The 27,641-nt window shown below is 41.6% G+C and overlaps 2 protein-coding genes across 6 annotated transcripts in view; one reads left to right on the forward strand and one right to left on the reverse strand.

The window, feature by feature from the left end:
- Positions 1–20,090, reverse strand: part of MYO9A (myosin IXA) — a 101,881-nt gene extending 81,791 nt beyond the window's left edge. For 4 of the 5 annotated variants that reach the window (XM_032232911.1, XM_032232912.1, XM_032232910.1 and 1 more), the window contains exons 1-2: positions 19,892–20,090; positions 359–1,272 (exon numbers count right to left, since the gene is read on the reverse strand). In XM_032232911.1, coding sequence (XP_032088802.1) covers positions 359–1,201 — 843 coding nt within the window. In that variant the 5' untranslated portion in view covers positions 1,202–1,272; positions 19,892–20,090. Of the gene's footprint in view, positions 1–358; positions 1,273–15,151; positions 15,220–19,891 lie in introns of those variants that run through there. The other variant, XM_032232909.1, reaches the window with a different exon arrangement.
- Positions 20,091–20,409: 319 nt separating this feature from the next.
- SENP8 (SUMO peptidase family member, NEDD8 specific) lies at positions 20,410–25,459 on the forward strand. Its single transcript, XM_032232403.1, has 2 exons — positions 20,410–20,568; positions 23,194–25,459. The coding sequence occupies exon 2, from the start codon at positions 23,236–23,238 to the stop codon at positions 23,869–23,871; it is 636 nt and encodes a 211-aa protein (XP_032088294.1). The 5' UTR covers positions 20,410–20,568; positions 23,194–23,235; the 3' UTR covers positions 23,872–25,459.
- Positions 25,460–27,641: the final 2,182 nt, after the last annotated feature.

Here is a 27,641-nt window from a genome sequence, read left to right on the forward strand (position 1 = left end):
CTAAGTGAGACATTTGTTAAATGAGTTTTGCCCCTTTATAACCTTTCTTGCCACAGTTGCTAAGTGAATGACTGCAGTTGATAAATCACTGCAACCAGTTCTTAAGTGAATCCGGCTTCCCCATTGACTTTGCTGGTCAGGTGGTTACAAAAGGTGATCACATGACCGTGGGACATTGCAACGGTCATAAGTATGAACCAGTTGCCAAGCTTCTGAAATTTGTTCACATGATCAGAGGGAGGCTGCAAAGGATCGTAACTGTGAAAAACGGCCATAAATCCCTTTTTCCACTGCCCTTGTAACTTTGAACGGCCACTCAAGTTTGAGGACAACCTGTACAGAACGATTTTAAGATTACCTCCAGCACTGGTCCAGCTCCAAGAATGATTTGTTCTACTCCACTTGCGAATCCCTTTTGGCTAAGAGCGGTGAGGTGATGAATCAAGAAATTTGTGCTCTGGGTTTTGCCAGACCCGCTTTCTCCGGAAATGACTATACATTGGTTCTTCCGACGCAGTAGCATGGCATGATACGCGACGTCAGCCACTGCGTAGATGTGGGGCTCCAGCTTACCCAGCTGATGATTATCGTACATCTTGACATATTTAGGGTTATAAATGGGAAGGAATTTGAACGGGTTAATGACTATTAAAATGCTTCCAACGTAGGTGTAGATTTTTTCTTGCTTAAAGCGATTTCTAAGGTTTTCCAAGAGTGTCCTCTCGTTCAGATCTGGCAATGCGCACAAATCATCGTAATCCTTGTACTGCGGTTGGGGAAGGAAGCCACGTTCCATCATTCTGCGCCGTTCTTCGGTGACCTGCAACCAGGACTGGAGACTGGCGTAATGGATTGATCCATCCAGGTTTTTTTCTCTCAGAAGAAAACGATAGTCCTCTCCGCTCAAGCGGTTCTCCAGGGCCATCCGTGGCCAGAGCATCATGCGTTGGACAGGGCAGTCTGTGGGGTTGAGGATCCATTCCTCCCCACCAAACTCCTTCACTTCGGCCAAGACGTAGCATTTTGTTTTGTCCAGCTGCAGTTTGTTAATTAGAGAGTCTATCACCTCAGCAGCGGTAGATGTTTTCCGTGCAATAACAGGACAATAAATGGTCCCTTCGGCAATGTTCCCAGGGTAGATGTGTAGTGTGTGCTCTGTGTCTTCAAAGCGTCTTCTTCCTCCGGTATCATTTCCACTCATATTGGACTTCTTCCCATCAGTAACTGCAATCCATCTTTAATAAGGTGAGATAAGAGATCATGGCGACAGTGCTACAGTTTAAAAAAAAAGAAAGAAAATATTTTAAGGACACTGAGTATTTATAGAACGGACTGAGATTTCAATTATAAAATCCTCTTCTAGAACCAGATGTTTTTAAACAGTAGGGAGAGAAGTAGAAAGCATATGGAAAGTACGTAGAGGTAATTCTTTAGCAAACCATTTTAACGAGATGTGGGTGTGATTAACTTACTTTTTTATTTCACCCTCAATAATTAATATGTTGATCTTTTGTAGTCTATTAGGGACCAAATTCATAGTCACTGGCATCTAAATAAACGCTGTATAGGCTAAAACATTGTGCTAACAGAGAACATATTTCTTTCAAATACTGATCTGGTGATGAATGAAATGCAACATTATTCTAGTTTACTCATAACTTATTCTGAGGGAATTATATTCTTACGTTAATTGTGAATTATCTACATTATTCATGTAAATCTGATTTATTCTCATATACAATAATGGTGTTTCAGTAACTATCTTTGTAGGCTTATAAGTGTAAACAGGTCTTTAATCCATTGAATGAAAGGAACCATTTATTTATCTTTCTAAAGACAGTATGCTAGGGCAGTCCTCTAATACCCCATCATAGAATCATTACAACGCAAAGGAACATGATGCAGAGAATCACGAAGACAGGAAACTTGCCGTATTTTAGCCAGCCCTACCAAAGTTTGCCCTCACACCCTGGAAACACATCATACACACAGAGGGAAGGAAATTCAATCCGATTGAACTGGTGCCAGCTTGCCCTGCAGTTCTGCTCACGTGGCATGTTATCCTGCACTGGCAGAATGTATCGGTCAAAATGTATACAGCCATACAAATTATTTGCAAGCTACTGGCTTTAGGCTTCACCCTGTAAGAACATTTCAGGCAGCAGTTGTATCATGGCTAGTAATGGGACAGTGATTATTTTACCAAATATTGTGTATTACTGTAGATCAGTGATCCCCCAACTTTCTGGCACCAGGGATCAGTTAAGAAGAAAAAAATGTTTTTCATGTACTAGGGGGGTGGGATGGTTTCACTGCACAACCTAGATCCCCAGCATGCTCAGGTGAAGCTTCGCTTGATCACCTGCTGCTTGCACGGCCTAGTTTCTAACAGGCCACGGACCGGTACTGGTCCATGATCCAGAGGTTGGGGACCTCTGCATTAGATGATCAGCTTAGACAAAGATATTTGTATGGGGTCAGGCAGGAAAGCAAGCCGTTCCCCACCATAAATGTTGTAAGTGGCCAATGCTTGAATCATAAAAAAATTCAGCACAGATCAGAGACAAACCATTTTGGATACAATAAAAGTCTGTATTTTATTCGTTACCTCTAATAATATACTCACAACTGTAAAGCAGTGCATGAAGTAGAGAGGGACTTAACATCTTGTTTGTTCAGGTAATGCAAAAGAACACTAATGCTATTGATAAACTCTCACTGAACATAGCAGTGATTCTCTCTCTGCAGCAACCCTTCCTCCCCCCAACCCCCCCCCCCCCATTTAATGAAGCAGCATGTGAGCTAATTAAACAGACTTTCTCCCAAAAGGAATCCTTCTCAGGGATAACCTGGAAAGACCATTCAGATTGCAATGGATACTTTTCACTTTAGGTTATTTCTGAATTTCTTCTGCCAGTAACATGAAATATAGATCTTAGAAAGTCGATTAGTGCCCAAGTATTTAGTATGCATTCATCAGTAATTCAACTACTGGACATTAAGCTTTCAAGTATCAAGTAAGTAAGCATTTATGCATGAGCCTAAATTCATGTGAGGACTCACTGAAGTGGCTAATAAGTCAAAGCATTCTCTAGAGCAGGGGTCTCCATGGCTGGCTGGGGAATTCTGGGAGTTGAAGTCCACAAATCTTAATGTTGCCAAGGCTGAAAGACCCCTGGTCTAGAGCAAATTATGTGACCCTGTAAAGCAAAAACTAAGCTAGAAACGATTAGATAGAGAGGCACATTTGCAAGATGCCAAACAGGAAGTTTTTATAGGTAGTCCTACAGGAATAGCAATCCTCTGCTTCCCACACCACTAATAAATGCATACACAACACAAATGCTTAAATAGCATGCACGATATTACATTTATGCTCATGCATCAAATGACTATTTCACTTTTAACTGAATTAGGTATTTCAAGGCAATAGAATATATTACAATAATATGCTAAACCGAACCAACTTAACATAGGCGATTTAGAAGTAATTTTTCAGGTGCTCACATTGAGTTTTATCTCATAAAGTAACCTGCTACCAGTCTTTATCAGCTGATAATAAGGAACTGAATTTGGAATTTATCTGATTTATACTCAACGTCTACTCTGATAGTCTCCAGGCCAGCATATATGTGAGAATCAGAGCCTGATTCCCCCTAATTGGTGAATTCAACTGTTGTCATATTCAGTCCCTGACTGGCAAAGGAATTAAAGTATCTCCAGAAGAAATATATTGTAAAGAAGCTGAATGGCTTTAATTTTAACTGTATTTCTGTCTAAATACAGTTTAAGCCATTAAGCTTCTCACAAATCTTCATTAAATGCCTAAAAATTCCACACCAGAGTTCTAAAATAAATTGAATGTGAATTAGGCAACCTCTAACAAAAATATACATTTGTAACATTTCCCTCTGTAACAAAATAGTAAAAAGCAGTCACAAAAACGTAACAAAAACATATCCAATAAGGATATTATATAGGCCATTTAATACCTGTTCTGAATAAGCTGGAAACAGAGGGATAGGTCTTGGTAAAAAAAAAAAAGTCAACAAGACTATCTTAACTATAAAGAGTTTGACAGTGTCAACAAGCATTCTGATAAGATTTCGAAACACTTTACCAAAGGATCTATGCAAAATTAAGATTGGGAGAAGAGGTCATTTTATAGATTGGCAGTGGTCAGAGAACTGAAGAAATCGATGAAAATATATGCACAGTTCATGACTGAAAGAAAAAAAACCATGCATGTCTCTGAAGTACCTCCATGGGAACTGGTTCTTTGAAATGACCTATGAGGTGACTAAATTCAACAATATCATTATTTAAGTAGTTAAAAACAAAAAGGTGCTTTTACATACCAAATATTCCAAGAGAAACTTCATTAACATCTTGGCCTCAACAACTGGCCATAACTATATAAACCAGCAGCCCACCGTATAGATCTGGAATGTCTAATTAAATTTTATGGTGCAATGCTGTACAATGCAGAAAATTATACTGATAACAGCAGTCAGTAATAAGGAGGATCTGACTAGAAAATCTGCCTTGTATTGTTGCGACCAAACTTCTTTCTATGTGGAAAAGGAAACAAGCCACTGCTATTTTCAAACATATCCTTACGTTTTTCATAATTCTGTTTTTATTGCTGCCTACTGAAGTGCAATTCCAAACTTATCTAAAAGAAGAAATGGGCAGACTTTTGCTGCCTGAGAGATCACACCTAGCACAGGAAAAGGTAAGGGCAGGAGCCAATATCCTGATCATGCAAACTATCACCTCATGAACCAGATAGGAGGGAATTTGCAATTCCTTTTCCCAGTAATTTTGCCCTTCCCCCCCCTCCAAAATATGTTGACAATAATCCTTTATAATCATTGTTTAAAATGCAGGAACACATCAGCACCAAAGCAAGCTCTGAGGCTGCCCATTAAATGCTCTTTAGATTTCCCCAAACGGCTCAGATACAACTTGCCCTTTTCTGGAGGAAGGACAGAGGTGAAAAACTTCCGTAAGAATGCGTTATGAAAGGATTTGAAACATATACTGTAATTAAGGCAACTAGAATAGTTTGAGCAACGGCATGCAAAGGTCCTGAAACACCCACTTTTAAGATTACCGCCATTATCTCAATTCCAATAGAAATCTCTGATTTATTCCATACACTTTCCTCAACTTTAAAGAGCCTCCATTTCCTTCCCACCCCAAAATGGTGGATCAAGAAAATTGCTTACATTAGAATTATATCAAGTGAAACTAAGTCACATGTCCTGCCTTACTGGCAAGTCTGGATTTATTCCACTTCCTGAAATAAGCACAATATTTTTTTTTTTAGAAAAGGAAACCACAACTTCTCCTATATAATTAGCATTTTTCTGTCTTCTTCTGACATGTTCTTTAAGAAGCACCTATCAACTGGGAATTATTTCCAGGGTTACAAAAGGTAACAAAAGCAACTCCTTTGCTCAGGAGTTTCTTGCACAATTGCTCATGCAACTAGTTGCTGCAGAACTTCTTTAAGTTAAACCATCTCCACTAATTATATAATTTAAATAATAATAGGTGAAGCACCGAAATAATGCCATTCACATTTGCAGTGCGTTTCTCACATATCTCTACTCATCCCTGCTTCAAAGTTATGAGCCGCTCTACGAGGAAAATGGGCAGTTTCTAACAATAATTTCAAGGTATTTGTCAGACAAGAAGTAACCAAACTCCACATTATTTAAACATAACAGGCTGACTATGTAGCGAAAGATTATTTGCAATTCTAATGTTTGTTTGGAGCTCAGCTTTACTGTTTATTAAAGCAGCATTTGTATTTTTTCACCCATAAAAATGGAAACGGTGGTGTCTTAAGTGTGATTACATGAGTTTTGATAGCTGTAAAAGAAATGCACCATCATTGGAGGCTCCCACCTAAGATCGAATGACTGAGGTTTGGTGAGAATTCAGATGGAAATAATCTATTAAGGACCAAATGCATAATATAGTTCGCTCAGCAGCACATTCAATCCATGATGATTTGAATGTGTCCCATGGATTGACTGATAGTTGGATTTACCATGAAGTGCCTTTCTGGCTATCAGGAAAGGGTTAATCTGCTTTTTCTAATCAAGCAGATTTTAAGGTTGCTTTCTGTCCTATGTCCCTTTGACTTCAGCCTCACACAGTGACTTTACTTGGGAGTGGTTAAAATCCTTCTCCATCATGTGTTCGAAAAACCATCCATTTGTGTGTGTAATTCTGAAAGTCAGATGCTTCCTGTCACATGTTTGCTATGCTATCTAGCAAAGCAAAGTGTTTCTAAATTCAGGCATTTCCTCTCCCCCCACCCCAATGTTATTTCATTCAAATATTGTGCTGTCACTGTTTTTCTGGTTACATTTACAGAGGAACATCTTGAATGAGAGTACTTTGTGCACTAATGCACATTAATTACGAAACGGGAAATACAACAGTACACTTTTTGTAACTTGTGCTGCAGATCGCTCTAGGGTTGACTTAGCATAGGGGCGACGCTTTTCCAACACAGCTTATAACTTCGTCTCTTGAAAGAGTCAGTACTTGAGAACTATCATTCGGAGGACAGGAAAAAAATGTTTAAATGAAAGAAAATGAAATATATCCCAAATGAAAGCTGTTAGAACTGTTAGATGAATGTAATTAAAACTCTTCATTAGTGATCTTCTGAATGTACAAATAATCAAATTAAATCAATGGAAGTATACAAATGCCACTTGTCTCAGATCATGTTACTTTAGAAATTGTTTCCAAAAATACAAAATGCACACTCACATTATTTATAATCAGTTATATAATCTATAACAACTCACATTATCAGTTACACAATCTAAAACAACTCACATTATTTATAATCAGTTATACAATTTAAAACAACTCAATATGCTCTAGATTGAATTTGTCTTTAAGAACACTGTGGTCATATTTGTTCTCGGCTAGTTATTATTCACAAGCTTAACCTTTGCTAATTATACTTCTGGAACATATGAAAGCGTGATATTGTAGAATAGGTGGATATTACCATGCCAACAAAAATGGTGGTTCAATCTTAAAAAGAAAACTTGCACAAAATTAGCTCTGTTTTTCCTTGAGACAAATCAAGTGCATTATGTAAATGCCACCATGGTAAAAGATCAGATGCTCAGAAAATATAGCCTACTGTGTGTGGTTTTTTTTTTAATTACATTTACTCCATTTTGCTGGCTGAATTAAAAAATTCAGGCAAGCAGCATTTGACACAGCAGGCAACTGCCAGAGGGGAAAGCACTGAACAAGCCATCCATTGAATGGACAGCCTGTTCTGTCACAGTCCACTAGTAATGGGTCAGTCATAGGGCAGATGTTACCTCTCAGCCTCAATTGGACGCTTGACTACTTGGGTATTTGTCAGTGTCACTTGTGAACTCCGAAGGTCTTCTGATAAGATTGGCAGCCAAAAACTACAGTAAGGTATTTTCATGCTACAACTATAATAACCATGTGCGCAGCTCAGGTAATTAAACCAATGGTGGGATTCAATTTTTTTTTTGCTACCGGTTCTGTGGGTGTGGCATGGCGGGCATGGCAGGGGAAGGATACTGTAAAATCTCCATTCCCTCCCCACTCCAGGGGAAGGTTACTGCAAAATCCCCCATTTTCTCCTGATCAGCTGGGACCCGGGAGGCAGAGAATAGATGGGGCCGGGGCCGGTCAGAGGTGGTATTTACCGGTTCTCCGAACTACTCAACATTTCCGCTACTGGTTCTCCAGAACTGGTCAGAACCTGCTGAATACCACCTCTGAATTAGCCCAAAAGATGCCCATCAATAGCCACACTAAATGAAGCGGCGCGCGCGCACACACACACACACACACACACACACAAGTCACCACTAAGGTACTCTAATCTCAAATCAACTTCACCTTGAGGCCATCTGCTGAGGCCTTTAGTGTTCCCATCATACATGGATGGGGTGAAGACTCCAACTTTTTCCATCATACGAGATAAGGTGAAGACGCCAGCTTTTTTTTTCCTTTCTCAAGAAAGAAATGATCTCACTTGTGTCCAAGCTTGATAAAGAAAACAGAAGGGAGCAGCTGCTGTTGCTCCCTTTCTTCATGCTTCATATTTTAGCATGGATGTGTGAAATTTGTTTTTCTCCAAAGCCCAATGCAGAGGCGAGACAGAAGAGTTGGTAGCGAGGACAACAAGAGGCAAATATAATCTTCTGGAAAGACAAAACTGCAACCTGGAGTCAGCAGGAAAGCTTAATCTGCATCCTGCAGCCGAGTCCAGTTTACGGAATCTGACTTATATATGGAAGAACCATAATCGTCCCTTAATGTTCTGGAAAAAGCCTTCAGCAGTGAGATAATCAGCTTGTACATTTGTATCTTTGGGGAGGGGGAGGGAGGGAGGGGGGAAAAAGGAATAACAGCACAAATGGTGGAAAAAGCTTGCCAGACATAGAAGCATAGCAGGACCATATGGCTATGAAGAAAAATCTGAGCTGCAGACAGTGTGGGCGTTGTTGCTCAGAAGAGTTTGGTAACATAAAGTGGAAGTTTTCCCATAAGATAGGAGTGAGCATTAAGGAAATCGGTGCAAACAACAATCCCTAGTTATCCTGAGAGATACCCAAGAGTAGCACTACAGCAGCAAGGCCAAACAATAATGGCAAATGAGCCCTATAGCAAGAGAAAAAAGAAATCAGTATATTTTCTACTTTGCACATTTTTAAAAAATGGTCAAATTTGTTTTGTCCAAATTTTATAGGACTTTTTTTTTTTAATAAAGAGGCCTAACAGCTGAAATCCTGGTCTGAGAGAGAGTGGCTGGCCTAAAGTCATTCAGCTGGCTTACAATAATCTGAAATTTACTGTTTTAGATCATGGGTCAGCAACCTGCGGCTTTGGAGCTGCATGTGGCTCTTTCATCCCTCTGCTGCAGCTCCCTTCGCTGGTTGGCTCCACAATTGATAGGGCTTTTGGTTAGGACAGGTAGAGGAAAAAGAACGCCGCGCTAGGAGGAGACTCTATGGTGGGGGAACCGGGCTTCCAGTCAGCAGAGGAAAAAGGACGCCATGCTAGGAAGAGACTCTATGGTGGGGGAACCGGATTTCCAGTCGGCTCCAGAATTGAATGGGGGGCTTCTGTTTAGGACCTTTGGGACTCTTAGAGTGTTTAAGGTTGCCAACCCTGGTTTAGGGTTAAATGGATTAAATGCAGCAACAACATATACATCCATTCTATAAACAATTTATCTTATAATACCAATATTTGCAAATCAACCAATACAAAATAATTAAGTTACACAAGTTTCAATTCTTTAAATACAGGGAATTGTTCTACCAGGAGCAAAGAAAACTCTGAACTATCATATAAGAAGAAGAAACTGAAGCAACTCTAACAAATAGAAACACAACTTATCCATTCTTTGAGTTTCTGACATTTGGTGAACTCGGCTAACAATTCTTAAAACAGAGTAATAGATACTTGGAATTTACAAAAATAAATCTGATTTTACCGCTCACAAAAAAGTTGTGAGATAAAACAAAATAAAAAATTAGAGGTCCATGTTTTCATGAGAAAATTGAGCATAAACCTGCAAAACTGGTTAATAATTTTAAATAAACATGTTATCCTAAAAATGATATGATAATTAACTGTGCCCACAACAAGAAGGCACAGTTTTAGTTACTCACCAATGTACAAGTGATCACCCTCTAATTTTAACATCTCTAACCTACAATTGGAGAATTTGTTAATTCCTTTTGCCCAGCAACAATAACAAGAAGAAAATTAACTTGAAGGGGTAAATTGTCATGTTTAGTGATAAATCGTTAGCAAGATTCAGGTTCCAAATGTGTTCCCATCAAGGAGACCAGCTTCTGTAATTATGAAAAAAAAAAATTCCCACAAAATTAAGAGTTGTCTTCAAAGTGATTCATCTTAAATATGAGGATTATTTAAAAAAAAAACATGAAGCCCTATTGTTTAGGGTTTTACTTTGGGAAAATCTACCTAACACAAACCTACTATAGCTGAACCACAGCTACTTGTACTTCTGTTTGTCTTCCTCCTGATGCATTTAAAATACTTCCAGTTACAAGAAACTCATAGAAAAAAACGTAGAATTTTTAAATGCATTACACTAAAATTTGCAAAAAGGATGTAATCTATTCTGGAGTAGAAACTCAAAGTAAGTCAAAGATCAGTTAGCAACAAAATACATGCATTTATTAAATGCTACCCAGCTCGGTGCAGGCAGGCTTAAATGTCACATCTGTGGGATTGGCATCCAGAATAGCATTTCATCACATCCCTTTAAAAAAAAACGCTGAATATTTTTAATAGTGAAATATGCCAATTAGAAAAGATAAAGGCAACACAGGCAGGGTCAAAATGGTATGAACAAAAGACATGATCAGTAGCATTCATTAAAGAGTTCCTGGAAATTTGATTGTATCAGTTTCTGAGCAATAATATAATTCACACTGCAACCTTACACATATTCTACTTCCTTAGTGATTTTTGGCAACAATTTTTCTAACGAGCTTCTGGAAAACAGGAGATGGAGAAAAGAAGAAGCAGTGTTGCTGGGTTACTGAGGGTTAGAAAGTGTCTAGCATGCAATAACAGAGGCAGCAATGTGCATTCCTTCAATCAGCATGTTTATTCGCAATTCTACCTTCTGCTTTCTGCCAAATAACTCTGAAAGGGCCTTAGTTCTGACATAGTTTTTTGGATGCTTTAAAAAAATTATCTGTGGATGCCATCTTTTAAAATTTCCAAAAGAAATTATACACCGAAAATTGCTTATACCTACCTGTTAATTGGGGATAAATAATTGGGAGGAAATTCTTATATCAGCTTTACAAACTTCCTAATCTTGTTTTAAGCATGATGAGACCAGTTATATGTATTTGAGTTGAATCTATTTGATTTAGAATTCAAACAGGGCCATTAAAAAAAAAAAACCAACTTCGGATCTCAAACTTTCCCACACATTTTTACTTTCACAAAAGCATATAGATGGCTCTTTCTGCATGTGAATTAACAATGTCTTTGAATCAAGGATGAAGACAAAAAACTTTCTCCCTCCAGAAGGATCACTGCACATCTCAGTAACTTTAATGACTGGCCCTTCAAGGCCCAATCTCTCAATTCCTAGACATCGAAGAGAAAATGAACTATAATTAGGATTTCCAATAATATTTTTGGGAGTGAGGGGATAGGGAACATCTTCCCATAAATTAAACAGAGAATATTGTTTCAGGAGTGATCTCAGCTATAGATTAGGGGGTTATCATAGATACAAACAGCTATCCATGCTAACCACTGGAAAAACTCACATGATGTGGGAAGGAAGTAGGACAGTGGGTACCCACAAGGATTCCATGACAAACCCACTGGGGCAAAGCAGAAAAAATGGGAAGCGGCTATACTGATGACCATGTTAACCAAGCTGCTGAAAGCTTTCCCTTAGCTTGCTTTGTAAATGGAACAAGAGAAGGGAGTAAATTTTAAAACAAAAAACTACAGCCAAGAGCTCACTTCAGCTCCTCCCAACGTCTAGAAACCTTCTCAACCAGTCATCTGAGAAAGTACTTATGGTCTTTAAAAGCAAACAGTAAAGGCTGTTCCACATCTTTATTTTCCTAACCATTATTTTTAAAGTAGTCATTTCTATACTTATCTAATTCCTACCTCAAACTTCCAAAGATTAATAAGAACAATTTGCTCTAACTTAATGAGATATGTAAATACTCAGTTAGCTTCAGTAAAGTTATATTTGCCACAGTTTTCTTCTCCATTATTTTCCATGATACACATAAAAGCACACTAGTGTCAAACATTGGGCACAACAAAACTGACAAGGTCCCCAAGAGAAGGCATGACATTCATTCAATACAGACTGGACAAGGTAAAAACAGAGTTTAAGGAGTTACTAAGAAGAGATCAAACTGGCCAGTCCTAGAGGAGATCATCCCTGACTGCTCTTTAGAAGGCCAGATCCTGAAGAGGAAAATCAAATGCTTTGGCTACCTAATGAGAAGGAACGACTGACTGGAGAAGAGCCTAATGCTGGGAACGATTGAGGGCAAAAGAAGAAGGGGAAGACAGAGAATGAGGTGGCTGGATGGAGTCACCGAAGCAGTAGGCGTGAGCTTAAATGGACTCCAGAGGATGGTAGAGGACAGGAAGTCCTGGAGGAATGTTGCGATGGGTCGGACACGATTTTGCACCTAATAACAACAAGAAGAGAGAAAAACAGGGATGCTGCGGTAGTAGCCATGAAAACAAGCACACTAAAAAATGACTTTGAGAGAAATCTATCAAGTGAGATCATGAGGCACTTCCAATATAAAAAGCAATATTGGGGAAGGGAGTGTGTGACAAGTTACCATTTTCTGAAAACCATCAGTTGCAGTTTCATTTCAAAATCCTTCACTTGTGCAAATGGGAAGCATTCGTGTAAATGTTGCCCACGCACAATAAAACAATAAAATAATCTTATCATTACTCAGCTAAATTCATTCCAAGCCGTAAGTTAACAGAAACATTGCTGGATAGTCCAACTGACCCGGTCTTCTTTTTCTGGTATCTATAATTAGACCTAATTTATCCCGCACAAGCACCACCAGAAACATGCTCTTTTAGAGCCACACCCAAACAACTACTGCCAATTTCAGACATTTTTTCTACTTAAAAAAAACAAAACACGGAAGATTTGATTGCTTGACAAAGGCTGAAAAAAACAACCTAATAAACACATTATTTCCTACAACTGGAACACATGGCAGGTAACAAGGTTGACATTTTAAAAGATACATGTATAATCTGCATTGCAAGTAGTCCTCGACTTATGACAATTGAGCCCAAAATGTCTGTTCTTAATTGTTAAGTGAATTTTGCCTCATTTTACAACTTTTCTTGTCTCGGTTGTTAAGTGAATCACTGCAGTTGGTAAGTTAGTAACCCGGTTGTTAAGTGAACCTGGTTTCCCATTTAACTTTGCTCAGTAGAAGGTCGCAAAAGGGGATCACGTGATTTTGGGACACTGTAACCATCATAAATATGAATCAGTTGCCAAGTGTCTGAATTTTGATCACATGATTATGGGGATGCTTGAAAAGGTTGTGTGAAAAATGGTCATGTCTCTTTTTTTTAGTACCATTATAAATTCAAATGGCCACTAAGCGAACTGTTGTAAGTCGAGGACTACCTGTAGTTATAACAGTCTTCCGCTTCACTATAACACAGTAACTATGAGTCAGTTAGGGACGTGGTGGCTCAGTAGCTAAGACGCTGAACTTGTCAATCAGAAAGATCGGCAGTTCAGCGGTATGAATCCCTAGCACCGCGTAACGGAGTGAGCTCCCGTTACTTGTCCCAGCTTATCCAACCTAGCAGTTCGAAAGCATGTAAAAAAGCAAGTAGAAAAATAGGGACCACTTTTGGTGGGAAGGTAACAGCATTCCATGCGCCTTTAGTGTTTAGTCATTCCGGCCACATGATCATGGAGACGTCTTCGGACAGTGCTGGCTCTTAGGCTTTGAAATGGAGATGAGCACCGCAACCTAGAGTCGGGAACGACTAGCACATATGTCTTTACCTTTTGAATTAGCTAAAATGGCCACATTGGAAAAATGATACTTAAAAAGAACTATTTAAAACAATGTAACAAAAAGAAAACGTATTATTTATTGCTGGATATTTGGAAACTATATCACTCACAGTTGTATCCCTGGGGTACTTTTTAGGCCAAGGCCCACCTTTGGGGATTTGGGGTTGTGTGTCAAGAGATTGAGCTGGCAGGATAAACAATTGAGCTGGGTTACTTGGTCAGGTAAGCCAGGGCACAGAAATGGGTTCAGTCATATCTAATTTTGATATACCGTAACGAAAAACAAATTATTTTAACCTGATTATTTCCTGCAGATAAAATTATCCTTGTTATCGCATCAATCTTCTGGCAAGGGTTTGAGAGGTTAAGGCAATGCTTAAGGAAGTTAAGGTCAACATGATTCTGTAGCTTGATTAGGTACTTTTTGTTCTAAGCCATGGTTTGTTTCAACACGGTTCATTGAAAAATACCAGAATGGCTTTCTTCATACATAATGTAACACACAACTTTACAAACACAACAGCTGGGCTGGGGTATCATGCAAACAAAATTATTATGTAACATAATGTGTGAATCAAGAAAGCAATTATATAAAGTTTCTTCTAAAACTCTGCGGGGCAAAGAGTGCCTTTCTAGAATTTTAATAGTCAGCTCCTCATTTCTTCTCCAAATACAGGTCATGCACAGCTTGCCAGATAAAGTTCTTTTCTCAGCTCATTCAGATGGAAAAACTAATGTTAACAAGTTCAAATGATAAAAATAGATGTTCATTGAAAACTGGAGAGGAATATTGTTGGTAGGAGCAATTTACTTAAAATGGACCAATTTTTCTCCTTAGGGGTCTTTTTAAAAAAAGGCCAGACAGCTATTTAAGCTCCGCATTTCTTCATTGAATCTAGGTTGCATTAAGTTAGCCCAAATCTATTCATGTCCCATTTGTATTTTATGTAGTCCAAAAACTGATGCTGAGAAACTTTTGGGGCAGCTTAGTTCCTCACCCAAATTGATTATTGTAGTTTGAATTTGATAATTCTATAACTCACTGTATACTGTTCTTATGTAAAAATCAAAAACCCTGCTCGTTAAAAATATTGTTGCACCAAGTTCTTCCTTCAGATGGGAATAGGCGATAGGGCACTCAAATGCAAAATAAATTAGCTGATGAAAATAACAAAACAAATACTACAGTTCAAGTGATGCTGCATATTATAGTAGAAGTTTTCCAACAGTAATGGGGCTGCATTCTTCCATGATTATGTAATCTACTACTTCACACAAGTTCTATGGCACACATCCAATAAATACAAATGGCTGTGATACTGAAAAGGACAGTTTAAAATCCACCATATTTTGAATCACTCCTTAGGCCCTGTAACCACAACTGAGGTTATCTTGGGCATTGTTAATTGGGCACTGTTAATTAACTGTGCAGTTTGGCGATAGACACTTTAGATCAACACCGGTGATTCCACCCCCACCCCCCAATTATAGGAAGCTGCCTTCCTATAATTTTAAGTTTACCTGTTTGTGATCAGCAAGGATCATGATCTCTTTCCAAATAATATTTTCTTTCTGTAGCTCTGCATCTGAAAATGATTTCTGGTTTAGATACAGGCAAAAAAGTACACTGACATAAACTGATCATTTTTCTGATTTCTCAAATAAAGGTACATGAGTGAAAGCTGCCAGGAAACCAGTATCCTGGCTTACAGATATTCTTTGAAAAATCCATTGAGATGACCAATTATGTAGAACCTATTTTTCCAACTTAATTCTCCATGGGAACATTGCCAAGAACACTTGGTAATGTGGAAAACAGCACATCAAAACAAAAAGCTGCAGAAACTGAAAGAGATATATACCAAGAAGGACATTAGATTCAGTGTCTGCATACGACAGCAGCACAGAACTGCACACAAAAACAGGTGAGGTGCTCACTCAGGAAACAGAACAGTGATTGGTACATGCAGGCTGGGAAGCAGCATTAGCTGAAGTCGCAGGCAAGAAAAAGGAAAAAAAAAACCACCCATTGGAACACCCATTAGGAACCCTTTCACGCAAGTTTCTGACCCAGTCAGTGGATGGAAACAGTGGTGGCTACTCTGATCATTACCTTCACTGGAACCTGGATGAAGCAGGCATGTCCTTTCAGGTCGTAATAGACCTCTGGGCAGGGTTGAGTGCCATTGACTATGGTGACCTTCTGGTTTGTCAGTTGGAGCCACAGGTTATTGGGTTGGGGGAGACACATTTGCAAATGAAACCTGAGCAACTTAAGAGAAGCAGCTAATAAAGACTTCAGGATGCTGCTTCAATTCAGATATATCACTTGATATTGCCAAAGCACCGCTCTTCTCTTCTCACAGGAACCTTTGTTGATCATGATGTAGATCAACATTGTAGATAAAAGCTAATTTAGCAGTACTGTAAGATAAAATTGTAACTCCAACGGTCAGTGAAAGCAACTGAATTCAGGCAGCTATGCTGCACTTGAAACTCTTTTAATGGTATTGCTAGGGAAACAGCTATGGGTCCTACTTATGACTAGTCTTTACCAACGCAAGGGGAAGTGTCCCAACTGCTTCAACCTTCATGGAAGCAAACTGACCAAATGCATAAGGACAAACGGAACTTGGGGTCATAAGCCTCATGATGAAGGCCATCCCAGAGCATGAATTTTAGCAACTTCCCATTTCTGAATCTGCTGAGAAGTCCAACATTCATCATCCCATGATGAAAAAAGCAAGTCCAACTTCCAATTAGTTCTCGTCACATTTTAACTAAACAGCAGCTAACTAATGAGCAAAAGTGATTTCAGCTGAGAGGCATAATACTGTTTAAAAACAAACAAAATTAAACTAAGAAAACAAAGTTTCAAAGTCATTTTTTAAATCAATGGAATTTTTAAAAAAATAGAGCTGGCTCACTATGCAGTGTTTACAAAGTAAAGGCTTTTTCTTCCTTCTATTTTCTCCAAGAGCTACTAAAATATTGAAATATTTCTGTAAATCAGGACTACTTTAGAAATTATGTAAAGCATCTTCTTTTAGAGCCAAGTAAAAAACATTTCCATTTTTTTAAAAGTTTCATTTGTACTAATGATGCATTAAAAAAATAGACTATTTCTCTGGAGAATTCATTCATATAGGAAATACATTATGAATTTAAGTGGATCTTTTGATAAGCAGCATCAGCCACATAAGAAAGCAGGCAGCAGCTTCATTATGATTCCAAATTCTGTATCTTTATTACAACTGAAGATCAGAGGTTTAGCTACCTAAATGAATCAATGGCTTTTTGAGCGGTTTATTTCTGATGCTGAGATTTTTTTTTAATAAAAATGTTTTGCCTGATAAACATAAATAATAAAAGTTTAGAGAAAATATGTACTGGTAAAAATATTAATAAACATCAATAAGACGGAATTACTTTTTTTAAAAGCATCTTCAGATACCACAGGTAGCTACATCAGGCTGACCTCAAAAAAGCTAATTAGGGTGAAAGTACCTGAATGAGAGGCCAAGGGGAAATCGCAAAACTATAGGCTAATCTGAAAATTAAAAAAGAAAAAAACTGCAAGAGCAAAAAGTTTCCACAGTGTTGCCAAGAAACCTACATTGTTATCATTTTATGTAATCACCAGAAGTCAAACACAAATTGAGGCTGTCTTTTCCTTTTATCACAGCAATTTCAAAAGAGAGATTTAATGGAGGATATATGACTTTTGACTATGTTTCCTTAACAGAACTGATTTTTAAGTGACAGCAGCTTTCTAATACACTAATTTGTTGTATCTCTTGTATACTCACAAAATCTTCCAAATGTTCTATTATTTCATTTTGGATGCCAGCACTCAAAAAACATGCCTTATAAAAATTTAAGGCTGAATACATAAATTGGTGAAATGGTATACTAAACTCTCTCTAAATTATTACAGTATCTGATTTCAGAATATCTTTTAAAAGCTTCAATGGAACATTCCAAATTTAAGTTGCCTTCACCTATTAATAGCAATATTGTAGAACATACAGTAAATGAAATAAAATGACTATTAGTATATGAGATGCAGAAGATGGTTTTAAAGAAGTTGGTACCATTTTCCTGAAAATTTTAACGTATTCATTATAGTGAATTTGACACTTCAGTAGCATCAATAGTAGCTCATTATTTGTTTACTATTCAAATGGCTGAATTCATGCACATTTAAAATAAAAAACTAACACTCTGCCTGGGTCCAATAAACACAGAGCTACATACTAGCCAACTGTATTTTTCACAAATCTGCACAAATACCTAGTAAGAAAAAAAGAGGTTTTATTCATATAATCCTGCACCAAATGCCCAATTCACCTTTGTGGAATCCCTTCCAAGTTTTTCAAAATACTGCATTCATCCTCCACAGAATAGAGAAAAGGAAGAATGTCTTCCTAATACAACCCACACTGCTGTGCTCTTTGTCACTTCATTTGCATTATGATAAATCTGAACAGCCAAACTGTAAGGCTCCTTAAAAACGAAAAACAGATTCAAGGAAAATAATTCACTCAGTGCAAGAAAAGTAGAGCACAGAGACTGCCAGCATTAAAAAGCAGGGCAAGGGGGAGAAAAAAAGGGAAACTGTCGGCAAGTGAATTTTAAGCGGCTGTCAATCATATTTATTAATACTGCTAAAGATAAAAATATGGTTAAATCCCACAGCACTGGAAAACCCAGTTTAAAATGTATGTTAAAATACATTTTAACTAACTATTCCATGGGATACAGGGAGGAAGCAAGAAGATTATGTTCCGTTTCCCATCCTGAAGATTAAGGCAGATGGATTTAGAGACTGAATTCACAAAAAAGCCACTGCATTAGCCACAGCCACAGGAGTGCCCTCCAAGTATGCTTTCTTATAGCTCTCACCGTTCCCAGACAGCAGGACCCACAACCACAGCCATTAACCATCACAGTCACAGGAGTTTTGGTCCACAGCAACAGTTGAGAACGGATACGCGGTCCACATGGTATGCCATGTCTTTAAAAGCACCCTTGAAGAAAACCACCACGGGAGTATTTTTTTTTAATTGCAGTTAATGCAGGCGTTGTAACCACATTTCGCAGCAAATAGATCCGACAGCCTTTACCAGTTTGACTGGACTGCAGCATTCCTGCCATACTGGAAGGCCTGAGCCCGCTGTCCCAAATTCGGCTGCCAAATCAAAATTGGGGGGGGGGGAAGAAAGAAAGAAGGAAAGAAAGAAAGAAAGAAAGAAAGAAAGAAAGAAAGAAGCAGCAGCTTCCTTTTGTGGCTTATCTAGCAAATACAGCAGCACAGATAAACAAATATTGCCATTAGAAAGTTTTTACACAGGAAGAGCCTGTGAGGATGTGGAGCAAATCCATTTCTCCCTCTCTCTCTCCTGTGGTTCTTTTCTCCCCCCCCCTTAAAATACCTCTAAACCTCTTCTCCTACGAAAGGAGGGGGGGACTAGCACAGCTTGGGATTTTTTTTCTTCCATTGAGGGGGGGGGAATCACAATGCAGCTGCTGCAGCCCAGATTTCGACCTCTTGCACACCACGCAATGCAACAGCACCACCATCCTTCTTCCCTCTCTCCCTGTAACCCCCCCCCCCATTTTTTTGGCTTTTTATGCAGGGAGGGAGGGAGGGGGGGGGGAACCGGGTCCGACAAGAAACCCTCCAAAAATGGATGATCTCATGTAACATTGGCAGCGGAGGGGAGGGCGGACGGAGGGAGGGGGACCCAGGAAAGTGGGGGCTCAGGTGACCTTGCGAGGCAGGCAGGCGAAAGAAGGGGTGCAGGGAAGAAGTGGGGAGGGGGTGGGCGAGGTGGAGAGGGGGTGGGGGGGTCTCTTCCAGAAGCGACGGGGGGGAGGCAGGCTCCCCCCCCCAGCAGCGGATCCGGCAGTCTCGGACTCGGGAGCCGCCTCGAATGAATGAAGCCGGGAGGAGGCGCCGGGTCCCCCTTCCCTTATTGGGGTGGGTGTGGGGCGGGGGGCTCCGTGGGGTATATTTGTCCACACCCCCCGCCACTTCTTCACCCGCGCGCATCCCTCCCGTGTCCGGATCTCGGCGGCGGCGGCGGCCCCGTTTCCTCCCTCCCTCATCCCGGGGTAGGAAAGCCGCGGGCGGAGAGGCGTCGTTGGGGAGCCGCAGGTGCGGCGGAGGAGAGCGCCCTCCCGCTCGGTCTTTCGGGCGCCTCATCCCCGGGGCTGAGGGGAAGCCGGCGGAGGGCCGGGGCATCGGGCGAGGCTCACCTGCGGGGCCGCCGCATCGCTCCGCCGCGGTTATTTCTTTGCCTCTCCCTCCCTTCTCTCTTTCGCTCCTTGGCTCCGGGCCGGCGAGGGGCAGCACCGCCACCGCGACGGCCACCCGCCTCCTCCCCGCTTCGGTGGGGAGGAAACGCCGCCTCGCCTCGCCTCACAGCCGCCTCAGCCGCCGCCTCTGGCTGCCTCGCGCGCGCGCACGCGCACCGGGCTGGGCCACGCCCCTCTCTCTCTCTCTCTCTCTCTAGCTCGCTCGCTTCCCCCCCTCCCTCCGCCCTCCCCACCCAGCCTCGAGCTGACGTGACGCGCGCGCTCGCGCCACCAGCGGCCGCGAGAGGCGGAGGTCTCCTCCGGCTGCCGCGCCCCAAGCCAAGCCCCGCCCACGCCTCCTCCTCCTCCGCCTCCAGGGGGCGGAGCGAAGGAGGCGCAGAAGAAACAGGCGGGCCCCATCCGAAAAAGCGAGAGCGGCGCGCGCCTCACCGCCCCGGCCCGGCGATTCCCGTCGGTGCTTTACGCGAGTGGCGTAGCGCGGGATGGGAGGGGTGGAGGCCAAAGGGTGGAAAGCGGCGCCTTTTTTTTAAAGAGGGTTTTACGACGCTCGGCGACGTGCTTGGCGGCCGCCCCCGGCAACACCCCCCCCTGGCGAGCAGCGCGAGGCCCGGTGGCAGGTAAGGCGCCTCGTGAGGGGAAGATTCCTCTGAAGGGGGAACCGGGCGCGGCCTCCGGGCGGCTGGAATGAGCGGAAAGGCCGGCTGAGGGGGACGCTGAGCGTGGCCGCGGCCCGGTCTGAATACGGTCCCGTTGTTGGATAGCGCTCCCTAGGCGCCTGGAGGGTTGAACCCCCCCCTGCCTTTTCTCCGTGAGGGAAACCTCCTCTGCCCCGCCATTGATTCGCCCCCATCCGGTGTTAGGATTAGTCCTCGATTTACGACCACAGTAGAGGGGTTGGGGCGTTGTTAAGTGAGGCACTTGTTGTGAATTTTGCCCCACTTTCTTGACCCAGTTGGTAAGTGGAAAACCTCCAGCCTTCTAGATACAGGTAGTCCTCGACTTACGACCACAATCAAGGTGGGGGCGTTGTTAAGTGAGGCATTTGTTAAGTGAATTTTGCCCCACTTTCTTGACCCAGTTGGTAAGTGGAAAACCCCCCAGCCTTCTAGTTACAGGTAGTCCTCGACTTAAGGCCACAGCGGAGCACTTTCTGTTGTTAAGTGAGACATTAGTCAAGTGAGTTTTGCCCCACTTTCTTGACGCAGTTATTCAGTGAATCACTGCGGTTGCTAAGTGAGTAACCCGGTTGTTAAGGGAATCTGATTTGGGGGAAGGTCGCAAAAGGGGATTGTGTGACCTCGGGGATGTGGGGGTAGACAGCAGCGGTCATAAGTGTGAAGCAGTTGCCAACTGCCTGAATTTTGATCAGGTGGCCATGGGGATGCTGCAGTGGTCGTAACTGTGGAAAGTGGCCGTACGTCACATTTTTTCAGTGCGGTTGTAACTTTGAACAGTCGCTAAGCGAACTGTCGTAAGTAGAGGACTACCTAGACAGCTAAGTAAAACATGGTTAGATAATTTCACCTGCAGGGAAATTGCAACTATAAAGAACTGTCATTCTAATATATAATATTATATTATCTAATATATTATATTAGATATTATATAATAGTCAGATAGTTTATTCTACCTGGTGAGATGGCAGCATCTAGCTAACTTTGGCTTATCTTGGAAAAGCTAAACAAGGTTCATCTCAGTTAATACTTGGATGAGACACCACTAGGAAATGTAGGCTAAAAAGCAACTCGGAAAGCAACCGGAGAAACTACTGCCACATCTTTACCCAAAAAAGCGACATGGATGTGGCGATGAAGTCATCAGAGGTTGTGCACAAGATTTTTCTTCTTACTCTACAATTTTCAAGGCTATTTTGCCTCCCCCACCGCCACCACTGGAAAGTTACTTGGCCTAAAAAAGGTTCCTGCATGCCTATCCCTTCAAAATTGCAGGTTCTATTTTATTTTTTTTTGCTTTGTATAGTATACTTAAAAGTGCTTTGTTGTAGCTCCCAAGGAAATGAGTTGGTATCTGAAAACGATTTCCTTTAGATATAGAATTTATTTGGTGAGTCACTGCCGTGAGGTTTCAAATAACAGCTAATGGATAGAATGAGCAATACTTGGCTATTGGGAAGAAAAGAAACGCAGCCAGGAAATGAACAATTTCTTGCTGTGGGACAATGCTGAAAACCGCCATGTTGCTCTTACTGACAGTTGGAGGCTAAGCAAAGAGAAGGATGCAGCATCCATTGTGTAGCTATTAACCTGTGCAAGTCTGGATTGTTGACTCAGGTAATCATAGATGCTCCTGTTCCATTTTGAGATTCCTGTTAACGGTGATCAGCATTATGGGTCTTAAATCCATAAGATATTTGCCTCGGAAGAATAGGAAGCTCTGGATACATTTAAAAAAAAGTCAAACATCAGTTCATTATAACAAGGGGTCTTCATACTTGGCAACTTTAAAGACTTGTAGACTTCAACTCCCAGAATTCCTCAACCAGCAGAGTTGAAATCCACAAATCTTAAAGTTGCCAAGTTTGGAGACCTCTGTATTACAGAAGATCTACTATATAGATCCCTCATTGTTTTCAAAAGGCAGTTGTTTAGTTATTGCCTTTGAAGATCTTAACGATTACTAATACATACAAGTCATCAGTGAATTTCCTTTGTCTTTTAATTGTATGCAGGAAAACTTCCCATTCCTTCCTAATGAGTAAATAAATCAGCACATGCAGTGTCTTTCCTGTTGTAATGAATGGGTGTTCTCCAGTTTTCTCTGAGTCATGCCCAGGGGACAGTGCTCACTGTCAGTTGTCCACTTTCAAAAGGCTGAATCAGAGCCTAGTGATATACAGAAGTATTTACAAAAGCAGAACATCAAACAACTTCAAGGCTGCAGTCAGTTTTTTAATTCCTTGAGAAAGTTTTAGTGGCAGAGACCTTTAGATAAACAAAAATCCGATCAGGCTGAAAAATAGGCAGATATGTCCCTGAATTCAAGAGCCAGTTTGCTTTCCTTGAGGTAGGAAAATCTTTCAAAATCCAGTAAACATCTAATCAATCAGCCAGTCAACATCTAATCAATCAACATCTTATCAATTTGCCAATCCCATTTGGCAAATCAAACGTTAGTATGTTCTCTAGTTTTCACATTTCACCTTTTTCATTCAGGAGCTCAGATGCCGGAGCTCTCGGCAATTCTCAGGTGTAAATTTCTTTCTTCGTCTCTCTTCCTTTTAGGCTTTGGGTTTTCTTCAGCAGTCGTAGCCCTGCTTGCACAGAATGGACCCTGTGGTCCTGAGTTACATGGACAGTTTGCTGAGACAATCGGACGTTTCTTTACTAGACCCTCCATGCTGGCTTAACGACCACATCATTGGATTTGCCTTTGAGTATTTTGCCAATGGCCAGTTCCGAGACTTCTCTGACCAGGCCTGCTTTGTGGGCCCAGAAGTGGCTCAGTTCATCAAATGCACCACTGACCAGGAGGAACTGGCCGTGTTCCTTGAGCCCCTGGGCCTGCTGCGCAAGAAAATTGTGTTCCTGGCTATCAATGACAACTCCAACCAGGCAGCCGGTGGCACCCACTGGAGCTTGCTAGTGTATTTCCAAGACAAGGACAGCTTTGCCCACTATGACTCCCACAGCAGGTGTAACTCCGCGCATGCCAAACAAGTTGCAAGGAATTTGCAGTCCTTTCTTGGCAAGAGGGGCAAAGTTGCCTTTGTGGAGGAGAAGGCTCCAGTGCAGCAGAACAGCTATGACTGTGGGATGTATGTGATCTGCAACACGGAGGCCCTGTGCCAGGAATTCTTCCAAGGGCAGCAGGAACCGGTACTTCAGCTCTTGACTCCTTCGTACATCACAGGAAAGAGAGAAGAATGGAAAAAACTCATTGCTGGACTCTCCAAGAAGTGACATGACTTTACAGCAATTGGTCTTTTTTTTAAAAAAAAAAATCTTGTTCTCTGTGCCTGAGAGGAGCACTTGTGCACAAGACTTCTTTTTCCCTACAGAAAAAATGTACTTATCTTTGCACTTCTTCTGCACTGCATTATTCTGCAGTGCTAAGCCCTGGGAAATAGCGACGCCATCTTCCCTACAGTTTGGAGCAGCTGCCGCTTAGCCTAACCTCTGTATCCTCCCAAATCCCCACGATGCTCAAGTTGTGTGTGTGTGTGTGTGTGTGTGTGTGTGTGTGTGTGATCCAGTTTCAGTAATGTCAGTGGCAGAGACACAGCCTCTGTACAATTACAGCAGCTTTCAGTGTCTCTCTTTCAGAAGCATCCCTGAATGTCTGGGAATGGAGATCAGATTTTTATACGGCTGTAAAATTACTGTTACCGCTTGTATCCAAAGCTTCAGTCTTAGGGCTGGGAAGCAGAGGTCCCTAATTCCTGCTTTTTCTGAAAAGGAAGCGGGGTAAAGCTATTTATTGTGCGAAGTGTTTTGCCTGCCTCCAATAACTATATGCTTTACTGTAGTGTGAGGAAGCCAAATTATTGTACAGTATAGTTGCCTTGAAGGCAGGAGAGTCAGCTCCTCTTTATTTCTAGCTCCATCTCCGCCTCCTGTTTATTTAACATGGTAAGGATTTTTTGTAAAGGTGCTGTACTTCTGAATGAATGATATGATGAAACTATTAAAGGGAAAGGAATTTTCTCTTCAGTATCTAGACCAGGGCCATGGGGATATCCATCTATCCATATATCTCTACAGAAACTGAAATTTCTGCGTATCACTTTGAGCACTTTGACCTAGAGAGTGCCTTAATAGTGCACTGAATCTATTTCCCTAAATTGTATTCCGCTGGAGTGAAGTCCAGTAAGGCTTGGTTTTAATCAGTTACCCAACATTGCACCCTCGCATTTCTGGATATGTAATGGCAGGAGGACTTGAAGGTTTGGCGCAACGGAGAGCTGGAGTTGACTCACATTCCTTGAAAATTGCAGATGCAGACAACTGGCTGGTGTGCCAGTGGTTCTGTAGAAATTCAGCAACACGTTAGGAGAAAGGTTGTTATAGCCAATGAAGCAGTGGATCAGTACTCATCCATTTCTCAAGCCTCTTCCATGGTTGTGCGATGTAAATTTGCTTCCTTCTGCTGAACATTTGGCTGGGCTGAAAAAAAGTAACCTATTTTGTTTGGTAACGTGCCAATCCAGGTGGTATAACCTTACAGCCTATATTATCTGAGGTCGTTTCCCCCACCACCACCCCCGCATTAAATCTTGTTTTATTGATTCCTGATGGATGCTGCCTCAGCAACGATCCTTTTTCAAAACGCTGCACAAGGAGCATCTTCAACAGGATTTAAGTAACAAATTCAGTTGTTTTACCGTATGTTGAAACTGTTGGTCAGAAGCACTTGGTAATTTCCCTTATTTGCATAATTGCATTATGTTTGGGAAAAACCTTCGGTCAAAAATTAAAAAGAAAACCTCTGAAAAGCGATGCTCGGTGGCATTAAGTCTTATTTTGTTTCCATACAATTGTTGAATTGTGGAATCTACACCCAGCTGGAGAGGGAGACAGCCACTTAGTTCTGGAGATATTTTCTGTAAGATGAAGAAGCTTCTGCAGACCACGATGGATTGTTAAGAGTTCAGTTATAGCACATTAAAATCAAGGATGCCTTCAGAGGCTTTTTTGAGGCAGCTCCTTCATTGAGTCATGAATTCTAGGACAGCATCAGAGGCACCATGAAGCCCTCCCATGTGGCTGCTTCTCTCTTGCCCCCAAACAACAAAAGGGAAGTCTTTAATAGCTCCCCAGGAACTCTTTGGTAGCAATCTACTGTTAAAACCCAGGTCCTTTCATTTGGGTATTTTTAGCAGCAACCTTCACCTAAAAGGCAACTTGTCATAATTACTAGATTGTCAGCTTCCTTATGGTGCAGCAGCATGAAAATTCAAGTGTTATGCCATGGTGATAGAGGGGGGGTGGGGGTGGGAGAGAGAAAAAAAAGGATCTTGGCCCTCCTACGTCTGTAAACAGAGAATTCAGAATAAAAGAATGTGGGATTAAAGAAAGTAACCAAGGCCCTATGCAGATTCTTTAATTTCAGTTTCTGCACCTACTATTGAGTGCCTTCACATCCACCCAGGACAGGAATAGCAGAGAGACACTAGAAATGACCAATGAAGTCAATTTGGATCATTGTTGCATCACTGGAAGTGTTTTCGGCTCTCAGCTGGGTTGAGGGAAATGCACTCCTCTAAATGTCTGTGAGTGGTTGTCCCAAAGGGTGCTTTTTCAAAAGGCAACTGGACTTTCTTTTGCTTTTTTCTTCAAGACGTTTCATTTCTCATCCAAGTATCTTCTTCAGTCAGAACTGAAGAAGCTACTCGGATGAGAAGCAAAACATCTTCAAGGAAAAACAAAGGAAGTCCAGTTTGGTAGTCTTCTAAATGCCCTTTTGCATCATTTACATCAAAAGGCGTCTCCAACATTTCTGGGCCTCTTTATCTAGAATAGCGACTCTGCAACCTTTTGGGCACCAGGGGCTGGTTCTATGGAGAGAGGTTTTACCATGGATCAGAGGGGGTGTGGTTTCACATGCTACCTGCCTCCCACGGTTCTTTTCCTTGTTTGCACGGCCCAGTTTCTGGCATGCTGTGGCCCGGTGCCGGTTGGGGATTGGGGACCCCTGATCTAGAAGTCATTTAGTTCTAAGCAAGTGCCATAAAGACCTCCTTGCAGATTGTCCCTAGTGCAGTTATGGTCTTATTGCTTGAAAGGCTCAGTACGGGAGTCCAAATGCAGCAGCTTCCTTTAGGTGCGGAGAAAAGCAAACAACCTCTGATGCCAAGGGCGTCACCAGGTAGAGAAAGGCAAACACTCCATAAGATGCCATTCGAGGGATTCTAAGACTTTCCACCTGTTCCTCCCCCCCCCTTTACATTGACTTTCCTAAATGACCCACTGTTCTTCCCCGTGACCCGTCAAAAGGGAGAACGACAAAACCACGCCCGACCAAACCGCGTCGCTGACATCATCAACGCAGCGACAACAGCCAGCGCGGAGAAAGAAGGGCGCTTTAAATAGCGCTTTGAAAGAAAGCCGATTCAACTTAAGGTAAGGGTTAGGGTTAGGGTTAGAGTTAGGTTAGGGTTAGGTTAAGGGTTAGTTTTAGGGTTAGGTTAAGGGTTAGATTTAGGGTTAGGGGTTAAGTTTAGGTTTAGGGTTGACAGTGTGCTTCTGTCTCCGTGCTGTTGTCGCCCTGTTGATGACGTCAGCAACGCGGTTTAGTCGGGCGCGGTTTTGTCGTTCGCCCTTTTGTTGGTGAACTGTTCTCCCTGTCTCGGCAGGTGGAACATCAGGGATTCTCCCCCCCAAAATATGAAGGCCTGTAGCCTTTATGGGACTGAAGAGACCAAGAGTCTCTATTTGAAGGCGAGACAGACTCGGAGGAGCCATAGAAAGGGTAGAATAGCAATAACACTTAGGCATATACCGCTTCATAGTGCTTTAAAGCCCGCTGTAAGCAAGTTGCAAAGTCAGCCTATCTTCCCCAACAATCTGGGTCCTCATTTTACTAACCTGGGAAGGATGGAAGGTTGAGTCAACCTTGAGCCAGTCAGGATCGAACTCCTGGTTGTGGGCAGAGTCAGCCTGCAATGCTGCATTTTGACCACTGCGCCACTGGGGCTCTTGTGGTGGTGCTTGTGTGCAAAACTGAACTAGGG

Source organism: Thamnophis elegans, chromosome 16 (genome assembly GCF_009769535.1).
Source record: "Thamnophis elegans isolate rThaEle1 chromosome 16, rThaEle1.pri, whole genome shotgun sequence".
NCBI lineage: Eukaryota > Metazoa > Chordata > Lepidosauria > Squamata > Colubridae > Thamnophis > Thamnophis elegans.